Below are 11,710 nucleotides of genomic sequence, written 5' to 3' on the forward strand. Positions count from 1 at the left end.
GAGGAGTGTTGGTTAAATCAAGAAAGTAGGGCTAGTTATGCTCCAGTTATCTCTAGTTATTCTCAACAATGAAGCTGTTTAAGTGTTTAAGATAAATACTTTTATCTTCTTTTATCTTTCTTCTTCTATCTTTCTTTTCTCCTCCATATCACGATCGCTTGAAATTAGCTGCTTTCCCTTTGTGACGATGTTTGTAGTTTGAGTGGTTTGAAAAATAGCAGGAACCAGCCACAACAAGTACACTAAGCACTGCCAAACCTCTTAATTGCACTTTTTCGTGCTGAATCAGATCACATTTAAAAAAAAAATGTAGTTGCATCAAATCATTGACCTCTTCAAAGAAATGTATTGAATGCATTTGATAACATTTATATCGACTTGTTGAAATTAAAGACTTGAGTGTTAGTATTCGTGCCTGACCCTGCCCCTACTTCGAGCACATTGCACATGCATGTGTGTTTTTATGCCTGTGTGGGCGTCTGGATGTCTGTGTGCATGTCCTTATGCTGTCACATCTGCTGTTACCAAGGAAACCCCGTGGGGAGGCGAAGAAGTGCCGGAAGGTGTACGGCATGGAGAAGAGAGACATGTGGTGCACAGCCTGCCGCTGGAAAAAAGCCTGTCAGAGATTCACCGACTAATCCAGTCCCCTTCCCGTGTCCGTGAGATGAGCTCTTTCTCACTCGGAGCGATGGCTGTAGGTGGACTCTTCCACTGAGGAGACGAGGGGAGATTTCTTCACGATGGAGCTCTCAGTGCTGCTTCCTCCAGCATTACAGGGGGTTCGCCTTCTCTCTTTTCCGTTTCCAAACACAAAGAGAAAATACAATTGGTGGGTAAAAACAAACGACAAAAAATCAGCAAGAAAAAAAGAACTTTACGCAGGTTCGGTGACTTTTTCTGAGACTGAAACTCATGAATAAGGAAAACATTTCAATTGGAACCTTCTGATTTGATTTTTGTTTTTCTCTTGCCATTTTTCACAGCCTCAACTGAAGGCAATGTTTAAAGACTACAGATACGCTTTTTGGTATACTCTGTCGTTTATTATAGGAGCATCAAGTAGTCTACTGTTTATGGGGTGGATCATGACTTTTTGGAGGTTCAAGGGTTAACACCAGATTTGCTCAGTAAGACCTTTGTAGCATATCCATTTTTCACTGTCACTGTTAAAGTGACTTTAAACTTACCAAAGGCCAAAAGCCTGTTCACTTACAACCAACAATTTAGGTGTAAGCTAAATCCTGAATCTAGCATCACTGTCTTCTTCAGCCTTATTTGATATCAACTTTATGTTGAAGTACATATTGTTCAATATCTACTACCTGTTCATTAAGCAACTTCTGTACAGCCAGCTGTACTTCTTGTAATTTTGCAAAGATGCACAAAACCTTCACACACAAGTGGTACAGAAGGTTTACCCTTGACTTTCCAAAATATTTTTGAGAGATGTACACAAAATATGAAATATCTCTTCTTCTCTATGCTTGTACCCAAGTGATATGCACCTTGAAGATTTAAGTCCTGAGTATCAGAGTATCAATGAAACCACAGTGTATGCCTGAAAGAGTAGATATCTATTTCCTATATAGAGTTTATTTTCAGCAATGACTTGCTGAAGCAATTAGCAGTTGCACTGTGCAATCAGCAGGATTACAGCGTTTAATATTGTCTTGCTTTGTGGTTGTCATTGTCACCATAATTAAGGTGAGTTGATGCAGAAAGGCAATTTTCTTTTCCTTTGACAGCTGATGTTCTTAATGAGATTGTTTACCACAATGAATGATACAGTGTATGAATGATAGTTGCCCTTTGAAACTTTAACTTAAAGTCTGACTGATGTAACTTGTGTATGTAGGGAAATAACATAGAGATTGTAACCCAGCAGTCACTACCTGATGATAATAAGTCAGACATTTGAATTCATTTCTTAGTTTTAATTGGAGAAGTTACCCAATATTTAGTCTTTGGTATATCTATCACTAACCAACATTGCAACAATTGTAGACATTTCATAGGAACCCTTTAGTTGTTTAACCCTAGAACCCCTAGAATGGTCTGAAAATAATAAAAAGTAAGAATCAAGTCAGTGCTGAGCAGCAGTGTAGGTAGTCAACTGTATACTGATTGATACAGAAGTGGAGCAACAGTTTAAACATGTTTCACCAAAGTGAAAGTAAAGATTGTTTAGTTTAGAATGGTCCTGTAATACAAAGTGTCACGCCTGCTTTCCCAAGCCTAGATGTAATATAGGTGGTAGACTTTTAGACCGTTGTAATTTTTGGATATATCCCCTTCACCTGTATTAAAAAAATAGCAAATAGCACCCTTTCATTTTAAAGCCTTTTTTTTTTTTTTTTTAAACCAGTTTGGCAATTCTATATTATTATCTAAGATACACAATGATGAAAGAAAAAATGGCAGTGGTAACCTTACATTAGCATTTAAAGGAGCAGTTTGTAGGATTTAGGGGGATCTATTGGCAGAAATGGAATATAATATTCATAATTATGTTTTCATCAGTGTATAGTCACCTGAAAATAAGAATTGTGTTTCCGTTTCAGCTTAGAATGAGCCCTTCATATCTACATAAGGAGTGAGTCCTCTTCCCTGGAGTCTGCCATGTTGCACCGCCATGTTTCTACAGTAGTCCAGAATGGACAAACGTTTTTACGTTACCAGAAGGCCACCAAAGGTTCTATTACAGATGAGGGAAGGGGTATTCAGTTGGTTACAATCTGCAACCTCACTGCTAGATCCTACTAACTCCTACACACTGCTCCTTTTAATATTTTAGAGAAACTTGGATTTTTTATTTTTTTTTATAATTTGAAAAGACACTCCTGTAACACAGGAGTGTTCATACTAAAGACAAATACAAGTCAGCTAGTTATTCTTTGAAGGTTACCAGCCTAAAACTGTACCCCTACAGGGTGAAGTGTATTTTCAGTAATGCTCTCTTATTGGTGATAAAAATGATAAAGGAAAATACATAACTACACATCAGTAGTTATAGTTAATAACATTTTTAAGTAATTCCTAAATTCAGAGATCCCCAGAAGATTATTCGTATCATTAGTAACATATAGTCATTAACTTTCTCTAAGTCGACTTAGTAAATGATAATGATAAAAGACAATAATGATCTTTTCAAGATGATAACTTCTCACGCTTCCCATGGACTATAGTCAAGTCAATTTATTTATTTAGCTCAAAATCTCAAATTTGCCTCACAGGGCTTATCAACCTGTGACACCCTCTATCCTAAGAAAGAAAAACTCTAACGGGTAATTTTCTGTTCTGCTCTTGTGACAGTAGATGTTTAGTTTGGAAGAGATTTGCTCTTGTGCTGTTAGCAGCTTTTTGAATGTAGATTCTGCTGTGTGTTGTCTACTCTCTAAGCGCTCCTGACACTGACCTGACCACCATAGCTACCTATGACACATGCACAAACACAGTGCCTGTCCTCTCCTATATGAGCATATATCCTTGACTGAGGTACAGTATGACTTCAGACCTCTGTCGCCATAGAAACACCTTGTGCTTTCACCTGTCGCCACCGGGTCACTGGTGCCGTCTGCTATTGGCTGACACCACGTTATCGCTTCTCAATGAAAGCAGATGCTTGACTGTTAATTGGTGGCTTGAAGTCAAGCTAAGTTAAGCACACTTGTTAGCCGTAATAGTGGTAAAACAATATCACAGTCATTTCCTATTCTTAAACCACCTTTTTGTTTTGAAAATGAATGATCCTGCCTGTAAACCGTTTATTTCACTGGCATCCCAGATAAGTTTCCGGTCTCTTCCGGTCAGAAATTTCACAAAGTGCCAATGAAAAGAACATAAAAAGGAAAAAGGTATACTGACCTAATGAAATTGCACTACGTTGCACTGCGCAAATGCGTGATGTTTTTATACATGGACATTTTATATACACACATTTTGAAGTAAAAGGATTTTCTTATTTTCCGAGAGGGTGGGAGTGATATCATCACTGCCCAATAGAATAAATGGGGTGTCAGGGATAGGGGGTTCTGTACCTCTAGGGTCCCCCATTAATAGCCTGTCTTGCTCTCTTGTCAGATTGATTGTACTAAACATACTGTCTGTTTTTAGAAGTGTGGTACTGGGAAGTACAGTGTGGTACTTAGGTAGTCAGTCACTTTGCCTTTTCTTTGGAGGAGTACCAAGGGCCGAAAGCAGCACCTGCCTTGTCTCAGTGATGGGATAACACCAGTCTCAGTCTGTGGCTTCACATTAATGTCTTGATAACCGATGCTTTTACAGTGCTTTATTGCCTGGAGTTATCCATAAAGCCCATCTTTGTGCTTCCTTTCTTCTTTACATTTTACAGAGCTGAGGTAGTAACTATGTAGATACTGTTATTAGTGCTGGATACCACTTTTAATTCTGTTATCTCTGGTTTGATCGTTCATTGAGTGTCAAATGCACCCCATCAGGTCTCTCTCCATCCTAAGCACTTTTAGATTCCACCAGCAGGGTTACAGGCTGATGCTTTTGCTGGTACTAAATGGGACTGTTGGCATGTTTTAAGCCAACAGGTTCCTGTGGTTGCCGCTATTCCACCTTATTTTTAATTTTTTTTTCTCGAGTTGCACTAAACTGGCCTGTGAAGATCAAGGCTCAAGTCGTATCCGTAAGCGCTCGGCTTGTGTCATTATGGCCAGAAAAGAACTGTGGGTACAAAGTTGCTGTTGTGGACTTTTTGCAAAAATGCATTACAACTTTCACCTATAAAATGGGAGATGGAGATTGACGGTGACTGTTAACGGGTGTACAGGGGAAGAGAGCAGACACGCGGTGGCGATATAAAGATGGATTTGCCATTTCAGGGCTTTCTTGTACATAATGCAACATAAAAAGAACCATGAGGCTTTTTCATATATTGTTTTCGTTGTTGTTTTTCTTGTTATATGAAAAGTAAACTTTTTTTCTTTTTTTTTTACAGTATAGTTGCTCAGACTATTTTCTTTCAGACATTTTTTCGTCGATTGAGAAGCTATAGTGAACATAACACGTAAAAGATTCTATGTATATTGTAGCTTGGAGGCAAAGGGGAGAAAAAAAAACCTGTTGAATGTAAAACCTATAAAAACAAGTCTTTTTGTTGTTATAATTGCTGGCTAGTTCGTACTGCCTGTAGTGAACCTGTAGTGCGTCTTGATTTTGGTATCTACGTTTTAACACCCACCGCTGTCGCCACACTGCTATGTCATGACATAATGCAACTATGCAGTATTGCTTTACTATCTTACTTTGTGCAATGAGATGCTTTTATAATGGAACAAGAACTAACTTGAGCTTTTTGGTGACATCCGGGCTACTTACTCACATGCTTTCTGTTCCTATTTTGTCTTTCTCCCTGCCAAATAGAAATGTTTCTGAATATGTGTGGTTATCATGGTGGTGGATGTTGTTTGTGGTTGTGACGTGAAGTTGATGTTAGGCAGGATAACCTTCAAATTTTAACCTTGTGGGAATCTTTATCCTGCCCTGCACATTCCAACCGACAGCACGCTTTTAGTGTCTTCCACTTGTTTCCTACTAGACATATCCTTCCCATTTCCTTTTCACTACAGTGATTCTTCTCTGATCACCTTGTCCTTTTACCATTTCCTGTTCTTGTCCTATCCAGCTTTACTGTGGTCCCACCCAAGCCTTTACCCAGTATATTAAGCTAAACTAAACCCTTGAAATGTGCATCAAATAAAGCCTTCATTTTATATTTCCTATGTTTGTCAAAATGTATGTGCCGTTTTCTTGAATGTCAGTTTTCGTTTGTGCGTAAACCAGCAGCAGCAAAGCCAATAGATCTCCTTCCAAATCAAATGTAATGTAATACATTGCAATGGCAGCTCCTCTCAATTCTCTGCTTCTTCTACTGTGGCGTTATTGTTTGTCTGGGCTTTTACCCCTCTATTTGTCAGATCTCTCATTCGATTACCTTTTTTCTCCAGTTATGTTTTTACTGAGCCTTACACAGGCTGGTGTGAAAACTGACTTTTGCTTGTTTTTGTTTTCTCATTGATTGATTGATTGATTGATTGATTTTCTGGTTGAGTTTGAGGTTGTATTGCATGTCTAGCATTGCTCATTTTTTGTTCTTTTTTTTTTTGTTAGGAGATACAACACTGAAGGGTTTTATGTGTCAGATTTCCCCTTTCAGTAACTGATAGCCCAAGGCTGATGTAGTCCATTTTCCTCTAAATGTAAAAAATGCTCATTGCAGCCTGACAAACACAAACACAAAGCTAAAAGAGCTTTTGAGGGAAATGTAACGCCAGCCTCGGGTCTTCACTGGAGGGCAAGATTTCTCCTGTGTGTGGGCTCGGCCTCTGGTCTTCATCAGCAGTCCCACGCACACGGAGGAAGCACTTTCTGAGGAGTGGTGCACTCAAAGAGTATTTGTGTGAATGTCAAGCCTATGACTAGTGCTTGAAAAGATGGATGACCATGTATGATGCTGATAATGTGATCTATGTGATGTATTGTGACAGAAAGAAAATAAACCTGAATGGAAGAAGTCTGCCGACAGAATCTTTGGTGTAAATAAATAATGAATGCAGGCTATGTTAGGCTACTCGTCCAAATAAGGAAATGTAGCAATGTAAAATCAATAGTCAGGATTAATTCCTTTGTGTCTACTTTCTTTAACTTGTCTATTCTGCCCCCTTGTGGACCGCAGGTGGTCATAACAACACTTGTACATCAACCCTCCCAAGAGGCAGAAGAAAACAAGAAGGCACAACACACACGTGTCACTTCTTTACAGCAGCAATTTCAAAATTTATTGAGACTGATTGGTTTTTGCAAATAATAGTCAAGCTAATTCTTCCACTAAACATGAAGTTAAAAAGAGGCTTGGACGGCCGGTGGGCCAGCCCCAACATCAAAAACAGGAGGCTCATGGTTGGCTGTAAAAATGTTTTGTGATCAGTACTATCAACCGAAAAAATATCTGCACAAGAGCACTTAAATCTGCCCAAAAACAAAACAGGTGTAAAAACAGGACAGTTTTTTTTTTTTGGATTATTTAACACATTTTGTTACAAACACAGGTTTATGATAATCATCAATATAAAGTCAGTATCATATTGAACAATATTCCCAATGAAAATAAACAAGCCTCAAGCTTCAAGTGTGACCTTTTACAAATCAAAGACCTTCTGAAACTTGAGAGAAAATAAATAATATATAATAGTAATATAAATTCATATATATGAAGGTATACACACATCACTCTTAGTAGAAGAACAAAATCTAAAGTAAAAAGCGCCAATTTTGAAATATAGTATAATATAGATATACCCATATCTATGGCTTCATGATTTGCACGTGTGAATCAAGCTATACAGGCTAAATGAGGATTGCAATTTGTACACGTCTAAGAATACCCATATTCATCTGCAATAGAGCAAACAGTTCCAGTTTTGCATCGTGTGGAATGAGACAGTTGTGTGCAGATGCCGAAGACGTTGCTTTGGTATGACGAAATAAGCACAGGCATGCAGTTAAGACCACAGATAGGGCACAATAGGTCATCAATACACGGTGGGAAGGAGAATCTAGTCACCCATCATGATCTGTCTCTTCGAAGATTTATCCTCAAACATTTTGCACCTCTAATCTGATCAGCCACATTTTAGTAATCTCTATCCGTTGACACAAACATATCCATCTCTCGGTAACAGACACTCTCACAAGCACACGGGTGAAATGTCATTGAGGCACATATTGAGGGGTTGATGGCAGACGTTTTCCTGAAGTACAACCCAGTATGAGGAAGAAGACATACAGTACAGGTTGTGAGAAGAGCGCAGGGCCGGGGATTCACACATACATCCAGATGTCTCTCAGTGGCCACAATGGCACCACAGGACAGAGATTTGTCGCCGATCATGGGCTCCTTCCACACCCACCATTGACATTCATAAAAAAATCCTACCCCATTGTCTCTTTTTTTTTTCTACCCAAAATTTTTGATAGATGGGTTCAACAAAAACACAATAAATAATACAAATAAAATAAAGACAGTTGCCAGACATGAATAACGCATCAAAAATCAGATTGTACTAAGAGTTTCTCAGTGGAGGTTAATGGGAAGTGCAGTCCATGCCACCTGTAGCAGACAGGCAACAACATGTTTCCCAGAGTTACGACTGCAGCGCTCACTTTCCCTTTTTTTTTTTTTTTGTAAATGAACTCAAGCCAGTAAACACTGGCAGATAGAAACACAGCATGTAGACTCAACACTGTCTGAGGGGAGCATTGTGTCTGCATGCTGCATTTCTACTTGATTGTGTGTGTCATGCCAGGCGTGAGACAGTAGAAACTAGAAAAAAATATATCTAATCAGCTTGGTTTTAAGATGCGATCTTCAAAAGCTAGCCGGTCCTTTCACACAGCCCTTCTTCATATTCACAATAATACCATAGCATGTGCACTTTTTTTTCAAACTGTGACAAATATTGACCGGTTAAAAAAATAAAAACAACCCCAACAACAAAACTGTTAACCACGACAATAAATCCAAAAAAGCACCTGCACACACAGACTGTGAAACGAAAAGCACTTCATGTATACAAGGTACTAGATTGTTTTTGGTTCGATATTAATCAATTAGTGTACATTAGTGATGCAAAAGCGTGTGCTGAATATATGTTTCAATCAATATCTAACAGAGAAGTTTGACAGTGAAGTTGTTTTTCCCCTTGGTAAAAAAGCAAATACGACAGAAAAAGCGTAAACTGGCACAATAAAAGGTTGATAAAAGCCTTATGGCTTGCTGTCCACAACAAGGCAAAGTATAAAAGCTTTTTTTCTTATACAAGATATAAAATATCAAAAAAAGAACACACAATAAAGCTTAGCATCCAGCACTTAATAATAATTAATAATAGTAACATCAACAACAGTAATCATTGTTCTGATAATCATAATAAGACATCTCGTCTGGCTCACTTGAATTGTCAATAACATTGCCGAAAACATGGAAATAATCTTAAGAAATCAATATAGACTCTTTTTTTGGACACTGGACACTCAAACATACTTGCATACAAACACCCATCGTGTTCCACCCAAAAATAGAGAGAAAGAGAGAGAGAGAGAGGAGGGAATGACTTCTCCAAAAAATTAGGAAATCCATAAATTTTCAATAAATAGCGTTTAAACAAAAAAAAAATTCACTCTCTACGAATATCAAACTTGGAAATTTCAAGCACAATTTTGATCCTCTTCTTTTAGCCTTACAAAGCTGGAGAAAATATATCACCAAATGAAAGATAAACCATGGAAAGAGGCTGCATATTCTGTATTGAGAAACTGGAACTACATGACTGAAAAAAGGAAGAAAGGAAAAAAACAGTTTCTGAAACAAAGGCAGCTCCTCTTTCGCTGTGAGAGACATGGCTCTCAGGTCCTATCATCACAACCTTCACTGTTTGGGAAACTGAACCAGAGACAGCGAGAGAGACAGAACGAGTTAATCGTGTAGGTCATGTGGATCCATTGTTGATTTTCCAAACAGGGAAGCAGACACAAGATGTCCACGTTGTGTACAAACTCTGACATACACTCTCTCTGTCTCACACACATTCCCCTTTTAAATAAAAAACAAAACCATATGTACATTAGTCAATTCTTCAGTATTTGTTGGAATGGATTGATAGAAACTGTGTGGTTAACTTAAGTAAAGAAAAGATTAAGGATCCCACTGAAAAGGCATTGGCTATATAAACAGCAATCTGCACAAAGATTCAGTGATTTCTATACTGTGATAACAGTCAAGAGGACATAAAGTATATCCTTAAAGGTAGGTGCGGTCACCGAGTTGTTTAGGTAAATAAAGATCAGATCAAAAATGTAAACCACGGGTTCAGGGCTTTCATAGGAGTCAGTTGTCATTAAAGTGCAAGTCTGTGGCAGTAGGACTCTGCAACGACAGTGTGCCATCAAGCTGCCCGCTCCTCTGACACGTGTAGCTTTGCAATAGATTGAGACTCTCCCTTCACTCGTAGAGAGACACTTTCCCAAGAAACATTACAGCCGAGGTGGGACCAAGACACACCCCCCGTCCCTCCCTCCCCCCCCCACCCCCCTCCACCCCTCCTGGCTTTTTCCCTACACTGTCAGTGATCCTTGGTTTCCATGGTGATTGTGATGGCAAACATACAAAGTTTCAGTCTAGCATTGGCCATGTCCTTGGCAGCGTCCTCGTTGATTTCTGTTGTGACAGAGTAGAAAACTACTGGACTCTGGCCTGAACCCTCAAGAAAAAGAAACACAAAAACACTGCATCAGAAGTAAAGGAGGTAAGCAGAAAAAGCCTTGCACTCGAGCCATCTCTTGACCACTCTTCTTCTACTATGGCAGTCAAGGTTGAGAATAGCCTAAGTGTGTGTGTGTGTGTGTGTGTGTGTGTGTGTGTGTGTGTTGTGTGTGTGTGTGTGTGTGTGTGTGTGCGTGTGTGCATTTGAGTATGTTACTCATGATGGTTCTAGATCATTGTCGCGCATCACCCTACAGCATTTCCATTCAAAGGAAGGCCTGCCCACGGTGGGACGAATGGGTAAAGAGAGCAGAGGATTCTGCCTGAGAGATCACAAGAGATCTTTAGAGATTGGTTGACGAGCCGCTGATAGGTGTCTGACAGATTCTAGGAGATCCAGGTGAAGTCCCTCTCGCTCCCGTTCTGTTGCTCCCCCTCCTGTGCCGAGGAGTCGCTCTCCTCCTTCTCATTGTCCAGTGCTCCGTGTGCCTCGGAGGTCATCCCCGAGTCCTTCCACTTCCCTCTTTCATCTTCCCCTTCTCCCATCATCTCCCCGTCCCCTTCGACCATCATCTCCTCCTCCCCCTCTCCGTCACCGTCGCACTCCGCCTGGTCATCGTGGAAACGGTCGCCGGGATACAGCTCCTCCTCCGGAGAGATGTCTCCTCCCACCTCCCCGTGGTGGTCCAGCAGAGCGGCCATGCCCCGGCCAGAGCAGTCGGCGCAGACGCCGTGACGCCTCGAGCCGTGTTTGATTCCGACGCTGGCTGCTGACATGAAGACCCGGCTGCACACTTTACACACATACTTCTTGTCTTTGCTGTGGACCTGTTGGACAGAAACACACAATTCAACATAAAAACTATGTATTTACACTTTGGTAGCCTATATGGTGTGATTTACTGCCCCCTACTGGTAATCGCATAGCTAGCCCTCACCAGTGTGTGCCTCTTCATGTGCTCCCTTCTGGTGAACTTCTTGCCACAGATTTCACAGGGGTAGGGCCTCTCGCCAGTGTGAGAGCGCATGTGCCTCTTTAGGATGCACTGGTGCATAGCGGAGAAACTGCAGTAGGGGCACTTGAACTTTTTACGGATCACTGTGAAGTCATTCACTGTGTGGACACAAGGAGGGAGAAAAAGAAGGGATACAAGATTAGTTTTGAATCAAGCTCTTTTGAATAAACCAAAAACATCACTTTTCAGTTATTATATTTAATTAGCGCCATGGTCTAGAAATGTACCATCAATTCCCATGGCCACCCCAATCCCAGTCAAAGCTACAGTTGCCCTGGCAACAGCTCTTCCTCCATACTAAAGCAATAAAGAGATCCTATAAACACGACACACAACATTCAGTCTGCCTTAGTTGCTCTAGAGGGTCTGTGCTATGGACAGCAAAACACAGACAGAAAGACAA

The 11,710-nt window shown here is 40.1% G+C and overlaps 2 protein-coding genes across 3 annotated transcripts in view; one reads left to right on the forward strand and one right to left on the reverse strand.

Annotated features, from left to right (window-relative positions):
• si:rp71-79p20.2 (zinc finger protein 704) overlaps positions 1 to 6,553 on the forward strand; it is a 43,872-nt gene extending 37,319 nt beyond the window's left edge. For both annotated transcript variants that reach the window (XM_039800330.1, XM_039800331.1), the window contains one exon: positions 530 to 6,553. In XM_039800330.1, coding sequence (XP_039656264.1) covers positions 530 to 641 — 112 coding nt within the window. In that variant the 3' untranslated portion in view covers positions 642 to 6,553. The remainder of the gene's footprint in view (positions 1 to 529) is intronic.
• Positions 6,554 to 10,417: 3,864 nt separating this feature from the next.
• zbtb46 (zinc finger and BTB domain containing 46) overlaps positions 10,418 to 11,710 on the reverse strand; it is a 60,003-nt gene continuing 58,710 nt past the window's right edge. The window contains exons 5-6 of the mRNA XM_039800023.1: positions 11,230 to 11,405; positions 10,418 to 11,119 (exon numbers count right to left, since the gene is read on the reverse strand). Of these exons, the coding sequence (XP_039655957.1) occupies positions 10,679 to 11,119; positions 11,230 to 11,405 (617 nt within the window). The 3' untranslated portion in view covers positions 10,418 to 10,678. The remainder of the gene's footprint in view (positions 11,120 to 11,229; positions 11,406 to 11,710) is intronic.

This window comes from Perca fluviatilis, chromosome 5 (assembly GCF_010015445.1).
Source record: "Perca fluviatilis chromosome 5, GENO_Pfluv_1.0, whole genome shotgun sequence".
NCBI lineage: Eukaryota > Metazoa > Chordata > Actinopteri > Perciformes > Percidae > Perca > Perca fluviatilis.